The 26,887-nt window shown below is 42.8% G+C and overlaps 1 protein-coding gene across 1 annotated transcript in view; it reads left to right on the forward strand.

Moving 5' to 3' along the window:
- Positions 1-437: 437 nt before the first annotated feature.
- The window catches only part of LOC124594358 (esterase FE4-like), a 158,286-nt gene continuing 131,836 nt past the window's right edge, over positions 438-26,887 (forward strand). The window contains exons 1-6 of the mRNA XM_047132726.1: positions 438-494; positions 599-736; positions 19,680-19,811; positions 20,503-20,653; positions 22,472-22,657; positions 25,238-25,437. Coding sequence (XP_046988682.1) covers positions 438-494; positions 599-736; positions 19,680-19,811; positions 20,503-20,653; positions 22,472-22,657; positions 25,238-25,437 — 864 coding nt within the window. The remainder of the gene's footprint in view (positions 495-598; positions 737-19,679; positions 19,812-20,502; positions 20,654-22,471; positions 22,658-25,237; positions 25,438-26,887) is intronic.

Here is a 26,887-nt window from a genome sequence, read left to right on the forward strand (position 1 = left end):
GAAAACTGTATTCACAACAATACCGCTTTTACAAATGTATAACGCTGACACACCTAAGTTCATGTTTTCGTATTTGTTTAATAACAGTCACTCACACAGTTGCACATGGCATGATCTAAGCTGTCAAACACACCAACAAAGAAACACAAAATATGCCGGAAACAGCAACAACAATCGTAAAAACCATGCTGTGACGTGAAGTAAATAAGGTATTAGAGATTATCAATAAAAAAACAATATTTCGAACGAAAGAGTACACATGTTTTACAACGTTTATAGGTATGCTATTCAGAAGTTTCAGAATTAAAAAAACACATTAATGATGGCGATATTCTCCCTGAAACCAGTTTCAGAGTAAATAATTGAATAACAAAAAGTGTTCTACATCAAGGCGGACCCAGAATCTCATATTGTTGTTTTAATGCAAACACGGACCAATGGAAGAGTTTCAAGATAAAATTAATGAATTTAGAATGAATGAAATGGAGGCAATGGTAAATTAAGACAAGAGTTTTCTATTCACAAATATCTTTAAGTTGATCGTCGTCATAACATCTATTTGCACCACATTCCTTGTCTTCTTTCATCTTTCTTACAGGGCCAAGAGTATGTGACAGTGGAAACGCAGGAAGGTACACTGAGGGGTCTGATGACAGAGACGTACACTAACGTAGCCATGTACAAGTTTGAAGGCATTCCGTATGCAGAACCACCAATTGGAGATCTCCGTTTCCAGGCAAGTTAATTTTTCTTCTTGTTGCCATATAAATAGTTGCGGAGGACAAGAATCAAATTGAGTGTATAAATTTTTTTCCCTGTACTGTAATTTCATACCTTGCCCCATGCGGGTAGGTGTGGGCTGGCAGGGGCACAATTCGCTGCTCTTCAGCCAAGAGGCTGTAAAGTAATACAGGAGAATATTAAAGACAGATAAGTGGATAAAAGCTGAATGTAACACATGATAAAGAGAAAAAATGGGGTTAATATACACAAAAAAGGAGAAGTTTAATGAGGGATATTTGCATAAAGTCCACATATAAATAAAATCGCACTCAACGAAGACGTAGTCCAGAAACACTGGCAGCAGAGGGAAAACGATAAAAAATCTGTGTCTACAGTATTAAAAAGCTACAAGAGGGGACGACACTTAAAACACACTGCACTGAAGTAACATACATGACGAGCACTAAAAGACGACGGAGAGTAAACTGGATTAAAACTGGAAGAATCTGCCAAGGGAGGGAGGGCCAGAGAGGAGAGAAAGTGGTAGGAGAGGTTGGGGTTCGGTGGGAGAAGGTGACAAGAAGGGTCGGAAGCGCGGAGGGGGGTGGCCGAGCTGGTGGCACACCAAGGGACAGGAGACGGGGAAGGTGGGGGTGGGGAAGGGGAAGGGAGCTAGCGGGGAAGGTGCTCAAAGACTGGAAAAGGAGAAACGAGAAAAACAGGGGGAATACATAGAGCTACATGAGAATGCTACATTGCTATTCTCAGAAAGCTACTAGACGAGATGCTTTCCACTTGCATCCACCGGCCTCGTACGTCGTGTGTTATAATGTATCGTTGATGATTTTCACGGGTTTGCAGCCGGGTTCCATCGTCATGACGACAACACGGTATTTCGGCGGACCATCTGGCCGCCATCTTCAGGTGAGATTGAGTGCACAATCACGCCGGAACTGAAGAGACCTCATTTTTTTTTTTTTTACTTTATTGTTATTTTAAAACCTGTACAACAGGCAGGCTGTCAGCAGCACTCTATGCTGCTCTTCAGCCATAGAATACACAATGAGAAAAAACAGTAAGAATACACGTAAGTTACAGAACGGTGGGCAATAAACACATAAAGACAAACATGGAGCTGTTCACAATTGACGATAATCCATACTGCAAACTGTTGATATGACGCACAAACACTGAAGATGGCGACGGCACAGGTGAACGATGGAGTGCGACAGTGAACACTGAACACTAATCACGACGGCACACACGAGACACTGATGGCGATGATCTCCGGCGCGCGAAAGTCCACGTAGCGTGTGCGAGTCTGAGGACCTGCCAAGAGAGGAGGAGGGGGGGGGAGAGGGAGAGGGGAGAGCAGAGATGCCATGGGCAGAGGAGATAGTGGGAAGGGAGGAAGGAGGAGGGGAAGACAGGGGGAAGACGGATGGAAGAAAGGGGATGGGGGGAAAAGGAGAGACAAGAGAGGGAGAGTGCCTAAAGGAAAGGACACAGGAAGTGTGGGGGGCAGGATCAAAGTTGATAGGAGGGGTAGATGGAGGGGAGGAGGACATCATAAGCGAGGGGGAGCTGGCAGAAGCCACCTTGGGAGAGGGTAAGGAGGGTGGAGAGATGGAGACCGGGTGGGACATGGGAATACAGGCGCAGCTGCGGGTGGGGGCGGGAGAGGATAGGCGAGACAAGTGGGTGAGGAGGATTGAGTTTGTGGGAGGTGTACCGGATCTGTATCCTTTCAAGGAAAAGGTGGAGGTGGGGGAATAGAATGAGATCACACAGGTTCCGCGTGGCGGACGGGAGATGGATGCGATAGGCGAGGCGGAGAGCATGGCGCTCAAGGATTTGAAGGGATGCATAAAAGGTAGGGGGGGGTGGATATCCAGGCCGGATGGGCGTAACAAAGGATAGGGCGGATGAGGGATTTATAGGTGTGGAGGGGTCCAGACCCCACGTACAGCCGGAAAGGAACTTGAGGAGATGGATTCTGGAGCGTGCCTTGGCTTGGATTGTCCGGAGATGGGGGGTCCAGGAGAGGCGACGGTCAAGGGTGACGCCAAGGTACTTAAGGGTGGGAGTGAGGGCGATAGGACGGCCATAGATGGTGAGATAGAAATCAAGGAGGCGGAAGGAAGGGGTGGTTTTGCCTACAATGATCGCCTGGGTTTTGGAGGGACTGACCTTGTGCAACCACTGGTTGCACCAGGCAGTGAACCATTCAAGATGGGATTGGAGAAGGTGTTGGGAGCGCTGCAGGTTGGGGGCAAGGGCAAGGATGGCGGTGTCATCGGCAAACTGGAGAAGGTGGACGAGGTGTGACGGCGGCGGCATGTCCGCCGTGTACAAAAGGTACAGAAGGGGGGAGAGGACGGAGCCTTGGGGCACACCGGCGGAGGGGAAAAGGTGTAGGAATCTGTGTTATGGATGGTGGCGTTGGAAGGACGGTGGGAGAGAAAGGAGCCGATCAGACAGACGTAGTTAATGGGAAGGGCGAATGTTTGGAGCTTGAAGAGGAGACCAGAATGCCGTATGCGGTCATAAGCACGTTCGAGGTCCAGGGAGAGGAAGATTGCGGAGCGATGGGAGTTAAGCTATTAAGCCGGTCGGAAAGGAGATGAGTGAGGTGAAGGAGAAGGTCGTCGGAAGAGAAGGACGGCCGAAAGCCACACTGGGTAACAGGAAGGAGGCGGTGCTGGCAGAGATGCTGGTGGATGCGTCGGGTGAGGATAGATTCCAGGACCTTGCCGAAGACCGAGGTAAGGCAGGTGGGACGGTAGGAGGAGACGGCGGACGGCGGTTTGCCAGGTTTAAGGAACATCAGGATATGGGAGGTTTTCCGCAGGTCGGGGTAGTAACCGGTGGACAGGACTACATTGTAGAGCCTGGCCAGAGTGGAGAGGAAAGAGACAGGAGCTTCACGAGGGTGACGGTAGATGACACGATCGTGACCAGGAGCGGTGTTGCGTTTTGTGCGGAGTGTAGCAATGAGATCCTGTGTAGTGATAGGGGCATTGAGTCACGTGTGTGCAATGTTGTCCAAGTACTGGAAACCAGGTGTGAGGGGAGGGACAGAGGTGTCAGTTCGATCACGGACATCCGGGGAAGAGGGAGTAATCGAACTGGGGATCATCGGGGATGGAAAACACATCGGAGAGGTAGGAGGCAAAGTGATTGGCGTTACTAAGGGTGTCAGGGAAGGGGTGATCATCATGGAGAAGAGGATAGTACGGGGAGGGTTTAGTACCGGTAAGGCAACGGAAGGCGAAAAGAGACCTCAGATTCGGCGGCTCCTTTATACCGCGGGTACTGGCCGTTGCGCGTGCGCGAGCAACGGAAGAGCTGCCCTCTGTGAGGCGAAGAATTGCAGCAGCGCCAGCGGTGAAAACTGTCAAAAGCGAGGAATCGCAAAATTAAAATGCGGCCGGTCGGAAACCAGACCGTTGTTGTTTTATCTGTGATAAAATAGGTTTCCACGTCTTACTTAAAGGAAAGCCTTTATCTCTATTAATAATATCATCAGACAGACGTATTTCAATTGATTCTTTCAATACGCAATCCCAGTAACGGGAAGCCGAGGCAATAATTTGCGTCTCATTATACGACATATCGTGCCCTTCGTTAAGACAGTGTTCAGCAACGGCTGATTTTTCCGGCTGGAGCAGACGTGTATAACGTTGATGTTCCACACATCGATCTTGAACTGTACGAACAGTGTGTCCAATTAGGCCTTTCCGCAGTAACAGGGAATCTTGTATACCCCAGGCTTCCTCAGTCCCAAATCATCTTTAACCGATCCAAGAAGGGATCTAGTTTTGGCCAAAGGCATAAGGACGCTTTTAATATCGTATTTCCTGAGGGATCTTGAAATTATCGAAGAAATACTTCCCACGAAGGGTAAAAGAGCAACTGATTTGGAAGTGTCCACCGTTGGTTCTCGTGGGGGTCCAAATTGTAAAGTACGAGTAATTTAGTGATCAGAATACCCATTCTGCCTGAAAACAACCTTCAGGTGATCCAACTCCTGTTTCAAGTCATCGGAATCCGAAACAGCATAAGCCCTCTTGACCAGTGTGCGTAAAACTCCCAAGCGTTGATGTTGTGGATGACAACTTGTATGGAGGTAGCGGTCCGTATGCGTAGGTTTTCGGTATACACTGTGTCCCAAAGTCCTATTTTCTTTCTTGTGTACTAAGACATCCAATAAAGGTAATTTGCCATCTTTTTCAATTTCCATTGTAAATTTGATTCGTGGATGAAGGCAGTTAAAATGATCTAAAAATCCATAAAGAGATACCATTCCATGTAGCCAAACGATAAAAATATCATCGACGTATCTCAAAAAACATGTTGGTTTAAGAGAAGATGTCCTAAGTCGTTACCGTCTGAACGATAGTCATGATTATGTCTACAGCGAAGAGATCTACGAGAGGCGTTCAGTGAATGCAACATTTTTTCCTCGGCCAGTTTCGGTGGACAAATGCGGAATTTGTTGTCGAAATTTCCAGATTCAGTCCCTGAGGTTTCATGAAGTACTGATAGGTGGCGGCGCTATACGTACCCCTCAGTATGGAGTACTAACGGAGGTGGATTCCAAGCAGAGAGCTATCATTGGGTTTTGTTTTGGCGGAAAACCAGAGCTTCGCAGATATCGATAGGCACTTGCAGAATGTCTAAGAAGACCTGGCAGAGAACTAAATTACGCTGAGTCATTGGGTGAGGCGTCTGTCATCAGCGCAAGAAGATCGTGCAAACCTGTCGGATGTCCCCCGTGTCGGCCGGCCTCACACAGCTCCGACTTCTACATGTTGGAACGTGTGGGTGTCACTCAAGGGGATCGACGAATCACACTCAAACTCCTCGTTCCATAACTGGACGTCTCCGCTGATAGTGCCGATATACTCGTCCACCAGTTGGGGTACTCAAAGGTGTGTGTCCGTCTGTTTCCTCGCTGCCTAACAGAAGACCATAAAGAGCAACGAAGGAAAATCTCTTTGGTCCAATGAACGATCTACTCCGCGGGAAGCAGTACGTGGTGGTGTGGAGGTTATCGACACAGCAAGACGTTGGCTCCCATGTCGACCAGTAAAGTGGTGGCATGCGGGCATACAGGTCCTTCCAGTTAAGATAAGTAAGGCCGTCGCATTGAACGGAGATTTTGTGGAAAACTAGGTTTCTGTAGCCAAAAGAGTAGGGAATGACATGGTGTACTGGAGTTCAGAATAAAACGAAGCTGCTTTCAGAAAAAAAAGAGTTGCATTGCTTATCGAACGCCCCTCGTACTCGAGGGGTTATGGTTTATCACACGACGGAAGGATAGGAGAGGGTGAAAATGGTTCAAATGGCTCTGAGCACTATGGGACTTAACAGCTGTGGTCATCAGTCCCCTAGAACTTAGAACTACTTAAACCTAACTAACCTAAGGACATCACACACATCCATGCCCGAGGCAGGATTCGAACCTGCGACCATAGCAGTCGCACGGTTCCGGACTGCGCGCCTAGAACCGCGAGACCACCGCTGCCGGCGGAGAGGGTGATATCCGGTGCTTGCACATAGCGAAATCATTTTGGACTGCAACAAGAGGGTCAACGAGAAAAAATTCGTATCCTATGGACGGATCGCTATCTAGTGTCACAGCCCCTCAAGTAATGAGGCACTGAGATTTTTTGTTTTTATGAGGACATTGGCGCGAAGCATTTTGACAACCGAGGTGACCAAATTGAGGCTCCGAAAATACTGAATTCAGTCAGATTGTTCTCATTTTCTGCGCCTTTCTACTAACATTTCAGACAGTATGCATTCCAAACGAATGAAAATTGAAACGTGGGGTGAATTTTAAGTTATGCATCGAAACTGAAAGCTCCTCTTGTCACCAGTTTATTTGACGATTCGTAAAGTTGGCACTAGCAATCTTGCTGATGACTTCTAACTCGCTCGCTTGCTCGATCGGTCATATGAGTAACTTCTATGGCTTTGTTATGGATGTGGCTTTCTCCACAATTCCGAGAACACGTAAAAATTTCTTCTTTTCAACTTCACGGAGCCACATCTCACTGGCACCTTTACGCAAAAGCATTTCGCATCGATGAGCTGCCTCAACGGCAAATCCGCACTAAGCAGCGTATGGTTTCTTTTATTACTTTAATTTTTTTGTGGACGTTTGGGCGAAAAATAAAGTCGCGTGGCAGTACCAGTGAGTGTAGTGACTGGATACTATGACGTCACATTTTCAATACTGCCAACCGCAACAATCAGACGGTTGCATTATATCTGCTAGCGGAAAGTGTATGCAGTACTAATTAATAAAGCACTTATCGATGAACAGCCATGAAGAAATTCCTCGGCCATCGGGGTCACGTATAATTCCATCTCCCCGAAAAGTCAGGACAAACAAGACATTGGACACAAAAATTACCGATATGTATCGATAGTGGCTTAGGAACTCATTTTAAATCTCCGGTGCCAACATGTTCCAGTGAGTTCAAAACATTTCCCTGGGAGGTGCCGGAACGCCGTCCCGGAGAGTTCCGGCTGAAATTAAGTCTAGTTATTGAAACTGCTAACTGTCGTCTCGAAATGGATAAATAGAAGTCCTGCACGATTCTCAAGGGAATCGTGCACAATTCTTCCCGCATTTAACAATGATGGACGTGGATAATGCTCACGCATCGTTCTATCCAAAGTACACCACTACGACTCAGTAATATCCGTCCTGGACAATGCGAGCTGTGTGAATATGGGCACTACCGTCTTCGAACACAGAATGACCATTGTGTAACAAACATTATACTTCGTGATGGACCTGATAATTAAAAATGGTCACAAATTCGTTGACAATAATGCGCCGCAGTAGAGTAACCATGGGGCCCATACACTGATATGGCTGACATCACCGAACACCGCACTGTTTCACTCTTGGGCTGTAAACTCGCCTAGAATCTGAGGAAGAGTGTGAAACAAGGTTCATCCGACCAAATGACGTTCTTCCTTTGCTCCATAGCCCAGGTTTTATGGCTTTGGCACCACCTTTTCCTATTAAAGCCATTTACATCACTGATAAGCGATTTTGTAATTACAGCACGTCCTGCAATTCCTTGCGTATGGAGCGCCCTTCGTGTTGTTCTGGTGGTTACAGGATTCGCTCGCATGACATTCAGCTCAGCAGTGACTTTTGCTGCTATCGTCCCGTTATTTTTTTCTCTCAGACCTCTTCAATCATCGTCTCTCACAATATTTCGACACATTTCCGTCTGCGTTGTGACTTCGATGTTTCTGCACTTTTCCTGATTGCGGCATAAATCTTAAATTCGGTGCTACTGGAAACACCAAACACTTTGGATTCCTTGGTTGCAGAACCACCCAATGCACGAGCACCACAGAGTCCGCTTTCGAATTCACTTATCTCCAACATAATTCCCTCACAGCTGAAACGAACATTTTTCTGACCACGAGTGACACTTGCAACGTTTTTAGGACACCACACAGGTGCCGATTGTAGTCAAGTACATCGCCGCAGCATGCAGGTTTGGACAGCATCTGCCTTGATGTTCAAGCATTCGTTCCTCGCAGTGTTTCAATATTTTCGTCCAACACTTGTATAGTGAACAGAGACAGATACAAACAATAGTACGCACTGGACCCAATTAACACAATTTGAGTTGTGACTTAACATGATCAGATTTTAGTACATAGAGTTTAATTAAATTTCAAAAATGTGTCTCTTTTACGCAATATCCATAAAATTTTGCATGGTAGCTTTGTCTGACGTACACGAATGGGAAGCGAAAGACACCTGCTACAAAACTGATACTCTACATCCCAAGTGGATATTACAGTCAGAAGCTTTCTTCTGTGTCGTTTGAAAATGTCATAAAGTGAGATTAACTTTTTCAGCTGTATTTCCAATATTATTATTCGCAGATAAAAGACTCGAACCATTTGGTAATGGGCACTGACTGGTTCTGAAGTATATATGAGCACAGAAGCTTAAAAACTTTAGCCTCCAGCCATTTTATATTAAGTGGCGGTTATTCACGGGCCACGTCCGGAAACAGTGGAACGAGCCAGTCTTTACGTAAGGCCAAGCAAGCGAGCAGATCGAGGAGCATGGTAATGGACGTGAAACCGCAGGGGGCCTTGGCTGTTTTGCAGAGGTTGAACTACTAAGGATTTAGAATTATGGGCAGCAGAACGACGGCGGAACTTACGACATGGAGAACATTTCAGGTCTCTAAGTGTTTCGCTCAGGAGAAGTGCAAGGACTTCCAAGATATCCGACAATATTCGGAAAATTGATTCTATTCATATACGTAACAGTTGTGAAATCGGAATTTTAATATTAATAGCAAATGTATCCTCAAACTTCATTTCTGTTTCATAGAATCCTATGCTAACATAAAAATTATTCTCAAACGTCAAACCACGTAACAGCTTTAAATGAAACTCGCGGATGCTTAGGGAGCTCGCACAGGTTACCGACATAGATTGAATGCAGTCTCCCTGCTTACACGTGTTAGGTGTTCATGATTATCTTTTGTTTATGTGATTCAAGCGCTTGATAGAGACTTAGCGCGCTTTAATTTGGGTGAAGCGACGGAAAATATAAACAGAATGTCAAATTAAACACCTCTCAGCCATCTAGCTTTCAACCTTTTTTTTTTGGCAAGTGGTTTCAGTGTTTTACTGCTCAATCTTCAAGCCCCTGACCGACGTGTAGGAAGAATCTACCAGGGTTGTGATTAAAACTGGGGCCAGCAATACTGGCCTTAGTAGATTTTTGCTATAGCGATAATTTCAACCATCATCTGACGATGATGTCCCCTGTTTTGATCACAACCTAGGTAGAATCTTCCTACATCTCGGTCAAGGGCCTGAAGATGGCTTAGTGAAACGCTGGAACTGGTTGCCGAATAAAATAATGTTGGAAACTAGACGGCTGAAAGGTACTTAATTTGACATCCTTATCGAACAGCCGAGTTCAGCAATCATCTCTAAAAAGGTGGACATACAGAGAAAGTATAAACTTTCCCTTACATTCATTAATAGCATCAACAGATGGTGAAAGTGATTTTTGTGTACTATCTGATCAATGGCATCCAGACTCCTATTGATGGACATTAATATGAGATGAGTCCACCTTTTGCATTTATAACAGCTTTAGCTCTGCTGGGGACACTTTCAGTGAGGTGTCAATGTCTGTGGAGGAATGACTGTCCACTCTTCCTCAATATCTGAAACCAGAAAAGGCAGTGATGCTGCGCACTCGAATGTGGAGCGAAGCTGAGGTTGTAGCTCATCTCACTGTAGTCAGATTCATTACACGTTTCAGGAATGTTGTTGCCCAGAAGCACTGCCTCACAGATACTGCGTTATGACAGAGTACTTTGTCCTGCTGATACACTCATTGCTTCCGAACTGTACAGTAAAATTGTTATTGTTCATATATTCTTCCGCATTTAGCATTTTCTTAGAGGGCGGGGGGGGGGGGGGGGGGGGGGGGTTGGACGTCAGACGGGCCGACTTTGAGCAGGAGAGGCACCACAGGACATTTTAATTTCTACTATCTATACATTTACAATTAAATTCATAAAACTTTGTCGGCATGACCAGGAAGGATTCAAGATTCACACTCATAGCAATGAAAGTTCAAAAATAAAACGAAAGTTTTTCACATATGAAATTTCATCATTTTTTACTTCCTATTGGTTTCATTTGAGCTATAGATACATTTTTCTTCATAAGTAATAGAGGTTCTTGGATGAATTTTGTACATCATATGAACCATATCTACAGGTGTATTAAACTCTACTACTTCCACTACTACGAGTGTGAAACCTGAATCCTTCCTGGTCGTGCCGACAAAGTCTCATGAATTTATTTGTAAAAGTATTGACAGTAGAAATTAAAATGTCCTGTGGTGCCTCTCCTGCTGCAAGTCGCTCCGTTTGACGTCCTACCCCTTAAGCGGAATAAACAGACAACACTCCAGCCGCGGAAAACACACCCATACAGTAACACCAACTCCTCCATACTTCACTGTTTCGACCACACATGATAATACGTTTCTTCTACAGGTATTCACCAAACCCAAACCCTTCCAACTGATTACTGCAGGATACAGAGTGATCCACAGCTCCAAAAAAAAAAAAAAAAAAAAAAAAAACACGTTTCCACCATTCCATTGTCCGGAAGCGTCACTCTTCACACCGCTTCATGCGTCACACACCACTGATCAAGACATTTGTGACTTATGAGGAGCTGCTCGACCATTTTACCGCATTCGTTTTAATTCCCCACAACTATCGCTGTGCTAACTAACTCCGTCCGAACAGGCCTTGAAAGGCCCAAGAGTACCGACCGGCCGCCGTCTCATCCTCGGCCCACAGGCGTCACTGGATGCGGATATGAAGGGGCATGTGTTCAGCACACCAGTCTCGCGGCTGTATGTCAGTTTACGAGGCCGGAGCCTCTACTTCTCAATGAATTAACTGCTCAGTTTTCCACAGAAGGGCTGAGTTCACCCCGCTGCCAACAGCGCTCGGCAGACCGGATGGTCACCCATCCAAGTGCTAGCCCAGCCCGACAGTTCTTAACTTCTGTGATCTGACGGGAATCGGTGTCCCACTGCGGCAAGACCGTTGGCTTACTAGACTGCTGGTATCATTTTACAACTCACGAGTGATTTCTTCTGCTGTTTTCACGCGATTTTTCAATTTCCCTCCACAATGATCGACGGATGAAGCATATTTCACGAACCAAGGTCTGCTCAATCGTTGTAACAGGCACACTTAGGATGAGGAAAACTGTCATCTCCATGGATCACAAACACCGTTTCGGTGCTAATGTGTATCCCATGGTCGTCTGATTGGCCCATGTAAACTACCACCAAGTGTAAAGGGCCAGAGTTACTTGGCCTTCCTGAAATACCTACTGGTGTATCATATGGAAGGTGTGCCACTGCATGTTCATTCTGACATGGGATTCCAACACGATGGCGCGCCAACCCGCTTTTCAAACGAAATTCGTTAGCGACTTCACCAAACATCCTACAACAGGCGAATAGATCACAGTATACCAAGTCGTTGGCCACCCCGGTCGCCAGATTTAACAACACTGGACTTTTTTCTGTGGGGCTACAGGACGAGTATTGTTTACGAGTCTCCTGTGGTCTCAAAGGACGATCGCATTGTCCTTGTAATGGCTGTAGCGAAATCATTCAACATACTCCAGGGCTTTTGGACCCTGCGTATGCGAACACTGTTCGCAGGCACACTTTGTGTAACGAAACTGATGGTCGCCACTTCAAGCACACGTTGTAGTTCACGTTGAGAGGTGACAGTCCTGCAGAAAATCTTTTAACCTTCTTTGAAAATCGTTTATCTTCCAAACGGCGCGTTTCCAGGCCTGAGTCCCCTTAACAAGACCTGTAGCTGTGTAATAGGAATTCTAAATCACCCACCATTTTGTTTGGTGGTCTGTGGATCAAGAATTCTTGTATATGCAGCTTAATGTAGCCCAGGCATTATTTGGTGGCTTTGAATCCTTGGGACAAGTAATACACCGACATTATCTCACGTCGCTTGTAAAATTGGAGAAACGTGGCAGACATGGATGTCAAACAACACGACACAGGTAGTGCATGATTGGGTTTCTAATGTTTTTACTTCCATGTCTTGTTGCTAGTCCCCCACTGGGCACTTACTCTGATGGTGGATAGGGAAACGCCTTCCACATCCGGGTGATACAGACAAAACAATTACTTGGGGGGCGCCAAAACTACCAAACTCCAAAATCTGGGATAAAAGTCAATCCAGAGGGAGTTACGCCTGAAAAAAGACAAGCATGTCCTCGTAGAAGGGGTTTGGAGTGGTAAACCTGTACCCATTCTGTGGAAAGAGTTGTGCTTACCTTCAGTCCCCAATACAGGCCTCAGACAAACAATCAACAGGCGATTACTTTGGCTAAGCAAAAGGACAATTTCTATTGCTACTTGGAACCTTAAAGGTCCGCGATCAAAATAGACAAAAGTCTTAACTGAAATCAGAACTGGATATATTACTTCTAACCGAAATTGAGAAGAAGGGCTCTGGAGGACCTATTACTATACTTGTATTGGGGCACCAAAATCCCAACATCCTAGATCACGAATATCGACACTAATACACAACAAGTGGGTGAGATATATGATCAATATAGAACAAATAAGTTAGAGGAATATAAAAGTGGAGATCAATGAATATAATCAGGAGACAACTATTATTGCAGTATATGCAATAAATGAATGTGCGTTGAGTGAGGAGAAGGAACACTTGTTTAATCATTTGAGGAATGTAGAAGAAGCAATGAATGAGCGAGAGGTGACTTAAACAGCAGGGTGAGAATATCTAAAGGAGGAATTGTAGGTCATTTTGAAGAAACTATAGTAAACGACAACGAAAGGAAATTAATCAGTCTATTTAAAGAGCGGGAGTATTTTGTAGAAAAAAAACCACTTTCAGTACAAAGGTACACATAAATGCACATTAGAAGACCCTATGGGGTCCTTACTTAATATAAGGACCTGACGTTTAAGACCAACTCTCTCAGACAACATAGCGCTAAAATTTCGTATCAAAATAGACTTCAGAAAAAAATGAGACGGAAAGGATAGAAGCTCCCATAACTATACACGAACATGATTATGAAAGAAAGTGTTCCAGAAGCAGCAAGAGAAGCCCTTGGAGAGGATAAGAACGAGGAGAAATGCGTAGAAGAGATTTCCAGTGAGGTGGAAGAAATATTTAAAGAAAAGAAAAACGCATATATGAAATGGTTGAGTGACAAGACGTCGAGGTCAAGGGACTTATATCTCAGGATTACGCTACAGATTAAAATGATTGTCAGGATGGAGAGAAAAGAAGATTTGGAGAGGCTGTGCAGGAACACAGGTGGAGCATTAAGATATAAGAACTCTACCAAAATATGGAAGGTTATTAGAAAATGAGGCATTGCAATGAGTGTAAGAACATTATAAAAGAAAATTCCAGCTCAAGAATGGATAGCATAATATTCTGCTTTATTGTAGGGAATGTGGTTGGACTGGTATTAGAGAAAGTTGGTGAACTGCTTATAGATATTGATTCTGACATTATTGGTATATCAGAGCACCACTTCAATAATGCGACACTTCAGAGGCTTTCTTTCGCACGATACAGATTAGCTGGCTGTTTTTCAAGGAGTTGTTTGCGGAGTGGGCGAGTGAACATGTGCGTAAAAAACGGTATTCAACTTGAATCCAAAGATGTATCAAAGCACTGCACTGAACAGGCATTTAAATGTTGTGCACGAGCGGTTACATTTACTGAAACTGAACTTTTAATTATAGTTATTTATAGTTGCCTCAACTTCGAGCATTTCTGCTCAAACTAGAGAGGGTTCTTGGTTTACTTTACACGAAGTACCAAGAAAGTACGTCTGACATCAATATTAATTCTGTGTGTGACTGCAAGAAAAAGATGGAAGATCCGCGGAATTAATATGATCTGATGCATACTATATTTTTTTCCAGCCGGGGTTCTGGGAAACAGTAACACAACCGTAGACCATATTTTCATTTATTCTTCGTTATTAGATGTGCATCCTGTCAGTAAAACAATGAATGCCCTTTCAGACCAGGGTGTACAAATATGACATTAAAAGTTTTTTTACTCAAATAAATGTTATATATATCGTCAAACTATGTACAAAAGCTAATCTAACGGCAATAGAGCGCTTTCTGAGATACGTAAAGGAACAAGAGCGGTAGGATATTTGTGGTGGTGATAACACAGATGACAAATATAATGCTTTCCTTAATACATTTCTGGTTCTATTTCAAAGTTTCTTTCCATTTGAATGTCCAAAACAGGTTACTAACAGCAAAAGGCAGCCTGCATGGCTGACTAGTGAGTTAAGGATGTCATGTAGAACAAAATCGGAATTATATCAAAATGTTAGAATTGGTCACAAACCAGCTACAGTCGAGCATTTCAGTCACTACTGTAAGGTGCTTAAAAATTAATTGGAAAGGAAATAGTATGTGGTACGCAAATTGAATAGCTAATTCACAGGACAAAATTAAAACCACGTGGTAATCGGAAAGGAAATGTCTGGTCATCACCATAAGGTCGAGGATAAAAACCAGTTCGCAGTAAAAATGTTTCTGTTACTGATAAGTCAGATGTATGTACAGAATTTGACAATCACTTTCTGATAATAGGTGGTCAATTACATAAATACCTAGTTTCTACAGGAAATCATGTAGCTCTTTTCGAAAATAACCTTCCGAGACTGATAACTGAAATATTTCTCCAGAATACTGACAAGGGGGAGATGGATTGAGTAATTAGACCACTGAAGCCCAAGGACTGTCATGGATATGAGAGAGGACCTAGCACAATACTGAAGTACTGTGCTGCACATGTTAGCCCTGTACTTATCCGTATTTGTAATTTTTCCTTTCAGAATGGTCAATTTTCTGAAACATTAAAGTACTCAGTAGTAAAGTGGCTTTGTAAAATGGGAGAATGGAATTATGGGGAAAACTGTAGACCTATTTTTATGCCATCAGTGTTTGCTAAAATTATAGAAAGGCTGTGTACGTAAGGATACCCGATCATTTCATTTCACACAATTTGATGTCAAATGTTGAGTTTCGTTTTAGAAGTGGTTTAACAACTGAAAATGCTATATTCCATTTTCTCTGTGAGGTACTGGATGGAATAAACAAAAGGTTTCGAAAGCTAGGAGTCTATTTTTTATTTAGCTAAGACGTTTGATTCTATTCATCACAAAATATTGCTCCAGATATTGGACGATAATCCAATACGACGAGTAACTCAATTAGTTCACCTCTTACTTCCAGAAAAGACAGCAAACTGTCATTCTCCACGGTACTTAGAATGGCGATGATGTAGGGTCAGAGCGTGGCATGGTTAAATCGGTGGTGCCCTAGGGATAAGTGCTGGGGCCACTCCTGTTCCTTATTTATATAAATGATACGCCCTGTAGTATTACAGGTGGTTCTAAAATATTTCTGTTTGCCAATGACAATAGCTCTATAGTAAAGGATGTTGTCTGTAACACTGGCACTGTTTCCAGTAGTGCAGTTCAAGATATGAATTCATGCCTTGTAGAAAATAAACCGACGCTAAATCATAATAAGATTCAGTTTTTACTGTTTCTGACACACAATTCAACAGAACCTGATGTTACAATTACAAACAATGGGGATATGAGTTGTGACACTGAATAGTTGAAATTTCTAGGTGTTCAGAAAAACAAACTGTCATGGAAAGCCCATGTTCAGAATCTTGTTCAAAGTCTTAATGCTGCCACTTTTACAACTAGAACAGTATCTGAAGTAAGTGACAGTTCGACACGAAGAGCAGTCTACTCTGCAGATTTTCATTCGCTTATGACGTACGGTGTTGCGTTTTGGAGTAACTCTTCCCACTCTCAAAGGGTATTTTGGCCTCAGAAACGGGCAGTTCGGGAAATAAGTGGTGTAAGTTCGCAAACCTGTTGTAGATCCCTGTCCATTAGTCTGTGTTGTGACGTTGATACATATATCTTCTTTAATATCGTTTCTTGTTAACAGTATCAGCTTGATGCCAAGAACTAGCAGCTTTCACTGAGTTAATACTAGGCAGAAATCCAGTCTGCATTTGGATAGCAGCTCCTACTTTTGTACCGAAAGGGGTGCAGTATTCTGCTGTATCAGTTTTCAGTAAACTACCAGAAGAATTTAATAATCTTAGCAGTAGTCCACATTCTTTCAAATCCAAACTGAAGAGTTTTCTCTTGGGTCACTCGTTCTATTGTGTCGAGGAGTTTCTTGAAAAATTAAGTTAATTCCTATGTTTAATTGCTGACTGTGTTCATATAAACTTACAGCTGGTTGTCTTTTTAGGATTAATAAATATTTTACCTTATCTGTTATTACTTTTCCATTCTAATTTCACTTGCTGACACGCTCCATCACCACGAACATTTGCTCCTCAATTTCATTCTATAGAGCTATACCTACATAATAAAAGAAAAAAGTAAAAACCTACAAAGGAGAAGTAGACAACACATAAATATAGGAGGAAGATTTGAAAGCAGCGCTGTCTAAAGCATGAGTAAGTAAAGCCCCGCGACCAGGAAATACAGCAGCAGAACTTCCGAAGTAAGGAAAAAGTGTGATAGTAAGACATACATAGAAAATCTTTGGGAAAGTATAAGGGGCAGAAAATGGAAAGGTATTTGCCATTTATCTCCTCGATATACAAAAAATATGACAGGAAGTTCTGCGCCAATTATAGAGGAATAAGTGTTATCCCAGCAACAGCTGGGCTGTCCTCTAGTATTCTGAATAAGGAAATAGAAAATGAAGTACCGGCTTTCAGTGGCTGCGAAGTGGTCTTCGGCTAGGATGTGAAGGAATGAGAAGGCTTAATGTTAGAGAAAAGTGGATTCGCATTGATAAATTTATGCATGAACACAAAAGTAATGATTATGATTGGAAACCAGTTTACTCTAAGTATTTATTTGGAGCAAGCAGTCAATGGCTGGTACAGGAAATGCTCAGGCATGGGAATAAAGACTGGTGATGATAACATTCACTCTCTTTTATTTGAGGATGACCAGGCAATATTCCCACGAAATGAAGATGATATGGAATACACGCAGATGAAACTTAAAAAGGAGTGTAGCAAATGGGATTTTGGAATAAATACGGAAAATACAGTATATGTATGGATTACGATTTGGTGAAAAATAACAAAGGAGAAGGGGAAATAAAATCCTGCAGCAGCTAGAACCTTTTCGATCAATAATAGATAACTGCGTCACATGTGACGAGTATATTAATTCCAGAATACCAGTGGTGAAGAGAACTACGAAAGCAGGCTCGCAAGTTGTATTACTTTCGTGGCAGCAATGTTAAGCCATTGGGCCGATCAATCTGATGTTCCCTGTTAGGCACACGTGCCAAAGGCTACGTGTTTTATTTCTTTATTTGAGCACATCTGCTCTTAATTCTGACAATTGTTTCTCGCAATGTAATTTAACGTAAGTAACCCTTGTACGTCATAATTTTCATCCTTTTCTATGTATTATTTTATAGGGTTTCTCAAAATTTCATCCTGATGAAAACATCCTTAGAGGTGTCGAAACGTAGGTCAATGTAGCAAACAATTATTTGCAACAGTTGGTTCTATAATCCTATGTTGAGAGCTGCTGAAGCTTTGCATGGGATAATATGGAGTAATTATATTCGGCTGGGCACTAAGAAAAGCATATTTCACAGATTGCGGGGACAATAGTTCTGTATGGAGCTGAAATGTGACCTGAAACAAGGAAAATTAGACAGAAAATGAAAACAGTGGAGAGAGACTATATGAGATATGAAGAGTTACAGTGGCATGATAGAATACGGAATGAGAAGGTATGGAGCCGGATGAAAAGAATGTATTGCATAACAAAAACTACTGAGAATAGAGCGCTTCAGGGGTACGGACACGTGTAGAGAATGCCTAATCACAGTTGGCTAAGGACAGGAGCGACAGAGCGAGGTAACGCAGTGGCTAGCACACTGGACTCGCATTCGGGAGGAAGACTTAAAACCCACGTTCGGCCATCCTGATTTACGTATAACGTCATCTTTCTAAATAGTTTAAGGCAAATTCCGGGATGTTCCTTCGAAATGCCACCGCCACTTTCCTTCTCCATCCTTCTTTGACCCAACTGGTGCGCCGACTAACGACCTCGATTTTGTCGGGAGGTTAAACACTAATCTCCTCCTCTTTAAACTGCGAGCCGCCGGGAAGAAGGAGAGGAGGACCAGCGCTAAGTTGGGACAAATACTTCCAGTAATCTATAGAAGACAGAAATAGAGGACCGTGTGACTGGAATGAAGAAAAATCTGGAGGTCGATAACGTCTAACTCTTATGGGGAAAACGCCGATGACGAAACGCTAGACATGTGGTAATTTCCTTTCGAAAACGTTGTAATTTGATTTCTGAGCGTATTTTATCGAGTGTGTGCTCCAGAAACCAAAGCGTCGTCTCTCAGTGCCAGTTGTTAGCGTAACATGGATGATTTAAACATGCCTGCGCTTGATCACCTGTGCATGCAAGAGTTTCGGTGGGTTGTAAATAACAGACAACCGGTTGCAAGAAATTGATTTACTAAACCATGACTATGGTTTCGTCAGTTTCGAAAAAAAGGTTTTCTTCAGCAGATATTGTACGTAGAATCACATATTATCTACATCAAATGTGGGGGTCATTGACTCAGTCTAATACATTTGCGTGTCGTCCAATTAATCATAATTAAAATACATGTAGTGACATGCGCCGGCGCCGTGGCTACCTACACTCTGTACGGGCCGATGCCACGTTTCGTATTTAAACGTATTTAAATGTTGTGGGGTCTTTTAAAAAGACAGACTCTACAGTACGGAGATACTACTGTTAAATCATGTATCTTCAGTGGTGATGATACACACATGTACTAGACAGAATATAAATAGTATGTTATTGTATGCACACTAGCTTCTCAAGAACACAGTTTCAAAACTGTCGAAACAATGGAGAATGTATTGTAAACATATATTCTGCAACTGGATGGCTGTTGTTTCCAGTTCATGGAAGCTATAACATCGATGCATAGTAACATTAATCACTTGTACAGAATCACAATATTGTCACTGCTTGTAAATCGTTAATCAGACGAGACGACATAGAGATGATGAAGCAAATTATTCGGCAAATTTGCAGTTACAAAGAGAATTGCTACTCGTACTGTTCCTATTCTGTGCACCATATCTGCGTTTTCACAGGGTTCAGTCACATGTTCTTTTTGTTTTACTTAAATTTCTCACGCGTTCTCCGGCTGACAGCTCACAATGTACTTTAGATTTATAGTTACATTTCTGTTTCGCCAGCCGCCGGTGCCGAAAGCAGCGTGGTCTGGTGTTCGGGACGCCTTGCAGGTGGGATCCAAGTGCCCACAGTACAGGGATAACGAGGTGTCCGGTGACGAAGACTGTCTGTACCTCAACGTCTATGGACCAGGGGTAGGTATTACATCGCAGTTAAGTACAGTAATTTAGCACAATAACTGCAAGCTACTGTCTACGTCGTAATTTGTGGTAAATATACATAATTTTCTGCCTGTGGCGACGAAGAAATCTATAGTAAATCATGTTGGTGTAGTGGATTGGAGCTTTTATCTGCATACTGAAAATAAAGTAGTCAAGTGTAAATGTACGGTAAATGTTTGAGATGCAAAAAGTAAATAATTTCTCACTAGAGCTACATTTATTTTACTAACTTTTCCCGTAACACTTTTCTGTTCAAAGAATCGGGCATTCTTCATAACCGGGCAACACATTTCTGTTGACCTTTCTTTTGAGGGATGTAGAATGCAGGAGGTAGAATATAAATAGTGAACGCCTCTAGCGTTTCAACGGATATTTATTCTACCAAGTATTCCTTTGTATAGATGTTTTCATACGACATGTAAAGGTTATGGACACTTTCATTATGTGAGGAATCATTCATTTATGAGAGACCTACTATCCTTTGCGTGTTGGGTGTCACCCATCAGATTACTAATGTAGACCTTCTCGATAAATTTTAAAATGTAAGCTTCTTCGGTTTTTAAGACTAAATTATAAGCAAAGTGACAATGAGGACATATGTGTGACATTTTATTTGCATACTATATGATACAATGGAATTAAGTTAGTTTGTATGTTTGTGCAGGATGCCTTACAAAATGCAACTCTGAAACCGGTGATGGTTCGGATTCACGGTGGATGCTTTACAGGAGGATACGGTCACGGAACTATACCTAACTACTTCGTGGACAACGATGTCGTAATTGTCAGCATAAATTATCGTCTGGGACTACTAGGTAACTAACCTAACCTTCTCGTTTAATATTACGATATTAGGAAATCATGCGATTTTTGCTTTTAAATTAACACTAATGAGCCTTGTTCCAGAACAAGTCTTGCACCTCTGAGAATATACAGGACCTGCCGTTATACGAAGCTGAACGTGCTTTCTTATAACGGCTACGTTAGTCTTTTCCGTTTTTTTATATGTTATCGCTATTACTGTTCTTATTTTACGCGAAGCAATGTAGGTCGATTTCGACAGCTGCAGTTGGCCACACCAGTGCGTTTGGACACATTTCCCTTTATCGTGTTCTGTTTACGTGCAGCGTGTTGCGGTAGATGTTTGCTTACATGCTATCACTAAGTAGTCTTTCTTGAACCAGCTGTTCATTTACTTCAACCAGTGTCGTCCATTACTATTGTTTCTTGCCGTTCTTCCCTCCGTCTTCACTTTTAATACACAACCCATCGTCGTTAATGTACTAGTGGTTGAAGTACTACATAAGCCAGATTGTTCATTCAAATCAACACTTCTTTGACTTCTGTCCACTCACTCTGTTCTTAGTATTTCCTAGTTGCCGCTCAGAGCCTTACTTCTGTTATTGTCTGCTGTTCAAATTGTTCCGTTGCGCAACCACTCAGCATTACAGCACATATAAAAGTCCTCACCATATGTATTGCCATGCCCTAAGTTTATTTGATCAGAAATTTTCTGTTTTTCAAAAATGGCAATATCTTAAATTTGTGATGAACAACTAAATGCCCTTTTCCGCATGTAACCGACTATTGCTGTCTTACTTCTCAAGACAGTATTTTTTTCACACTTTTGGAATGATTTCTCAAACTATCAGCATTCCATATTTGCCTACAAATAACGTAATTTTGTTTTTATTTAGTCTGTTTTTGTCTCAGTGAGTATCTGATGTGCTTGTTTCAGACTCTCCGCCAAGAGTATATTATTATCTCCGGAACATGTCTGTTTAATGTTTTCTTAAATTTTTCTGTAGTTTGATGTAAAGCGGTGTGTGTGTGTGTGTACTTTAATCAGGTGATTGTGAGGACCCCTGAATTACCTCCCTTCAGTTTTCACCTGTTCGTTATGCACGCATATCGCAGTTGCGCATTCTTCCCTGTAAAAACTTCAAACAACTCCTCTGTCTTCATACTTTATACTTGTTTCTTTCATTATGTTGGGAAGTTGCTGCTAACATACTTCACTAAAAGCTTTCTTTTAGGCAAGCCATATAAACCTTCTTACTTCTATTAGTTTCTTGCTGTTATTATTATGATGCATGTATTACCTTAGGTCTTAAAGCAAGACTGATCACTGCCAAGATTACCTTCAGTCTTATTTCTTACTGTAGTTAATATTGTAGTAATGAGATTGTTAAAATTATGAAAGATGTGGCTTAACGTACTGTACAGCTTTCATCTGTTCGTCTCAAGTGTCTTCCGTAACATTAAATTTGACCACTATTTGTAGTCAAAAGAGTAATTATAGCTTTCGGATTCATGTGTTAGGTTAACTCAACTGCGGTAATTAGTATAGATTTGAAAATAAGGTAGAATTCAAGCTCCTGCGAAACGTGACCAATGACCTCATATCAGACTGTCATATTCTGGCGAAGAAGGCAGTTGCAACGAACCTCCAAAATTAAAATTTTTGCTTAATTTCCTTATGTAGAACTCTGTTCCAAAAAGTACTCAAGTTACTGCTGTTTCTAGTTCTATAAAAATCTATTTTAAACTTATTATGAGCTGAAGCTGTGGCATTAAATACACCAGTTGTTTCAGCTTATTCTTTCACTACAAGTATTGGTGTTTTGCCGTAGGTTTCCTGAGTACCGGCGATGAGGTGGTCCCTGGGAACATGGGTCTTAAGGACCAGACAGAGGCTCTGCGTTGGGTACAGAGGAACATAGCGGCGTTTGGTGGAGATCCAGATAGAGTAACCATCTTCGGACAAAGTGCTGGAGGGGCATCTATTCATTACCACATCCTGTCTCCCATGAGCAAAGGCATGTAAACTGATGTCCACCATTGCTATTTTGATAGGTTATGGGCTTGAAACCTTTATTTAAAATGTGTATATAAACTGACAGAAAAAGATCGTGACACCAAACGATAATTAATGTGGAGGATTGAAATTGTCGAATACATTGATATAGGTGACATATTTAAGTGATTAACATTTCAGGACCACAGGTGAGTGTGAGATAAGCCATTGCAAAGATGAAATGCTGGTACATTAATAACCGGTGTAACCGCCAGAATACTGAATGCAGGCATGCAAACGTGCTTGCATTGTGTTGTATAGCAGACGGATGTCAGTTTTGTGGGATGGAGATCCATACATGTAGCACTTGGTCGGTCAATGTGGAACTTAATACCGTTTGGGATGACGCTGCAGTTTTCGTCCGATGATGTCTCGCATGTGCTCGACTGGAGACGGACGTGGCGACCGAGCAGGCCAAGGAAACATGTCGACATTTTGTACAGCATGCTGGGCTACAGCAGCGGTGTGTGGGCGAGAGTTATTCAGTTGGAAAACACCCTCTGGAAATCTGTTCGTGAGTCGCAGCACGACGGGTGGAATCACCAGACTCACGTCCAGTTCTGCAGCAAGGGTGTATGGTATAACACGGGAGTGCTACTGTTGTCATACGAAATCTCACCCCATCATAACTCCATGTGTAAGTACAGTGTGTCTAGCACGCAGACCAGTTGTTTGCAGACCCTCAGCTAGTCTCCTAACGAACGCACGGCCATCACTGGTACCGTAAGAGAACCAGTGTTCATAAGAAAACACAATAGACCTCCACCGTGCTCTCCAATGAGCTATGGCTTGGCACGACCGAAGTCGCGAACGACGGCGGTTTGGTGTCAGTGAAGATCACGCTACAGGGCGTCGGTTTCGGAGCTGTAACCGATTTGTAATAGTTCGTTGTGTCAAGCCAACAAGATAGTATTCTCTCCCGGTAGTGCCGCGTGGCCGTCTAGAGCCGGTCTTCTCTCGACTGAACGTTATCGTCACCACCGCTGCCAGCAATCATGGAAGTGGATATATTCCTGCTAAGTCTTTCTGCAATATCGCAGGAGAAGGATCCAGCTCCTCGTAGCCCTATTACAAGACAGTGTTCAGATTCAATGCGCTACTGATAACCGCTTCTTTGTCGCCTTGAAGGCAGTCTTGACTAAAATCATCTCACCGACTCCAATCTCAACGGTGGGTAACGCTCACGGCTTTTACAATGTGTATTTATAACAAACCTCAATTAGATCCTCATAGCAGCGTTAGTAGCGCCACTATTATGCTACTGGCGCGAAATTTTAGTAGACTTCATCTTTCTGATGTAGAAACACGCTTACCAACTCCTCCTTGGTGTTGCGTTGTCATTGTATGTCCGAATGTCTTAGGACATGTTACGGAATGCTCTCTGGATATCGTGGGCAGGCCGTGGTGGCCGAGCGGTTCTAGGCGCTTCAGTCCGGAACCGCGCGACTGCTACGGTCGCCGGTTCGAATCCTGCCTCGGGCATGGATGTATGTGATGTCCTTTGGTTAGTTAGGTTTAAGTAGTTCTAAGTTCTAGGGGACTGATGACCTCAGGTGTTAAGTCCCATAGCGCTCAGAGCCATTTTTTGATATCGTGAGACTGTCAGTATCATAGGGATGTTGTCTCTCACTAAAACTCAACACTGGCAATTAACATTTAAAATGGCACGCCAGTAGGGGCTTAAAATTTAGAGCACATCATCCGAGTTTTGTGACAGTGATTAACGTCTCAGGTGCACCGTTACGTATATTGCCATCACTGATGTGAGTTCGTTTAGCTGTGGCATTAGTTCTGTGTCATTAACAATTCAAAGGAAGAGAATTATTTCATTTATAATTTATACGTGTCAAATGATTTTGAAGTATATCAAGAATGGAATGAAACATACTGCGTTATTTTTTGAATCTTATCCATTTATACAACTGTCATAAAAGATATTGATAAATAAAAGAGCAGTGTCTTTTGAACTATGGCCTATTATTGTCAAAAGAATATTAACCGCATAAATGCACGATATATTTATTGACTTACAAATGCATCATAACATTGTTGTAATTACGTGTTAAACTGAATCTTTGGCACAACTAATTCTTTATCGGAGCGATACACTCTTCATTTTAAACAGTAAACGATCGAAATACACCAGACTGTTTAATATCCATTCTTTTCGGAGTAACGACAAAATAATAAACGTTATTTTGTGTCTGCAGCCTTTAGCATGATATTGCATCAGTCAAAGTCATATGCATACACTATTTTCATTTTTTGTAAATCATCAGTCATTATACCTCTAAAACGTAAAATTAAAATATTTGGTTGATTCAATTTAATTTAATACACTTGATGTAGGGACTATAATACACAAAAATGCATAACTGGATAGGCAGTACAGTAACTGATATTAATATACATAAAAAATTCAGTGTCTATTCATAATAGTCTGTTAGACTCAAAGGAAATGATTTTATTAAAATAAAAGACTGTCTGCTTTATCACTCCGTGTGATTACAACAAGTAATTGGTAACTTTCTTTTCTCATCAGGTCTTTACAAGAATGCTATAGCAATGAGTGGGTCAGCACTAAATCCGTGGGCATTTTCTAGGAATGCAACAGACAGAGCAATACGGTTTGCTCAACATTTAGGATACACAGGGAAAACTTCTAACGACCTACTAAAGTTCCTAAAAGATGTGGACGCATACACACTCGTGTTGGACGAAAAGACTGCTCTTTCGGAAGAGGTATGTTTTTGCTTCCAGTAATTATTTTTGGTTCATTGAGATACATAATATTCCTTAAGTTGTATTATACATCCATATTCTTATATTAAGGAATTTTTTCTGATCTACGAAAAACAGTGCAAAATACACTACTGGCCATTAAAATTGCTACACCACGAAGGTGACGTGCTACAGACGCGAAATATAACCGACAGGAAGAAGATGCTGTGATACGCAAATTATTAGCTTCTCAGAGCATTCACACAAGGTTGGCGCCGGTGGCGACACCGACAACGTGCTGACATGATGAAAGTGTCCAACCGATTGAGTCATACACAAACAGCAGTTGACCGGCGCTGCTGCCTGGTGAAACGTCGCTGTGATGCCTCGTGAAAGGAGGAGAAATGCGTACCATCACGTTTCCGACTTTGATAAAGGTCGGATTGTAGCCTATCGCGATTGCGGTTTATCGTATCGCGACATTGCTGCTCGCGTTGGTCGATATCCAATGACTGTTAGCAGAATATGGAATCGGTGGGTTCAGCAGGGTAACGTGGAACGCCGTGCTGGATCCCAACGGCCTCGTATCATTAGCAGTCGACATGACAGGCATCTTATCCGCATGGCTGTAACGGATCGTGCAGCCACATCTCGATCCATGAGTTAACAGATGGGGACTTCTGCAAGACAACAACCATCTGCACGAACAGTTCGACGACGTTTGCAGCAGCATGGACTATCAGCTCGGAGACCAAGGCTGCAGTTACCCTTGACGCTGCATCACAGACAGGAGCGCATGCGATGGTGTACTGAACGACGAACCTGGGTGCACGAATGGAAAAACGTCATTTTTTCGGATGAATCCAGGTTGTGTTTACAGCATTGTGATGGTCGCATCCGTGTTTGGCGACATCGCGGTGAACGCACATTGGAAGCGCGTATTCGTCATCGCCATACTGGCATATTACCCGGAGTGATGGTATGGGGTGCCATTGGTTACACGTCTCGGCCACCCCTTGTTCGCATTGATGGCACTTTAAACAGTGGACGCTACATTTCAGATGTGTTACGACCAGTGGCTCTAGCCTTCATTCGATCCCTGCGAAACCCTACATTTCAGCAGGATATTGCACTACCGCATGTTGCAGTTCCTGTAGGGGCCTTTCTGGATACAGAAAATGTTCGACTGCTGCCGTGGCCAGCACATTCTCCAGATCTTTCACCAATTGAAAAGGTCTGGTCTATGCTGGCCGAGCAACTGGCTCGTCACAGTACGCCAGTCACTACTCTTGATTAACTGTGGTATCGTGTTGAAGCTGCATGGGCAGCTAGCTGTACCTGTACACGCCATCTAATCTCTGTTTGACTCGATGCCCAGGCGTAACAAGGCCGTTATTACGGCCAAAGGTGGTTTTTCTGGGTATTGATTTCTCAGGATCTATGTACCCAAATTGCGTGAAAATGTAATCAC

The sequence above is a fragment of the Schistocerca americana genome, chromosome 2 (genome assembly GCF_021461395.2).
Source record: "Schistocerca americana isolate TAMUIC-IGC-003095 chromosome 2, iqSchAmer2.1, whole genome shotgun sequence".
In the NCBI taxonomy this organism is placed as follows: Eukaryota; Metazoa; Arthropoda; class Insecta; order Orthoptera; family Acrididae; genus Schistocerca; species Schistocerca americana.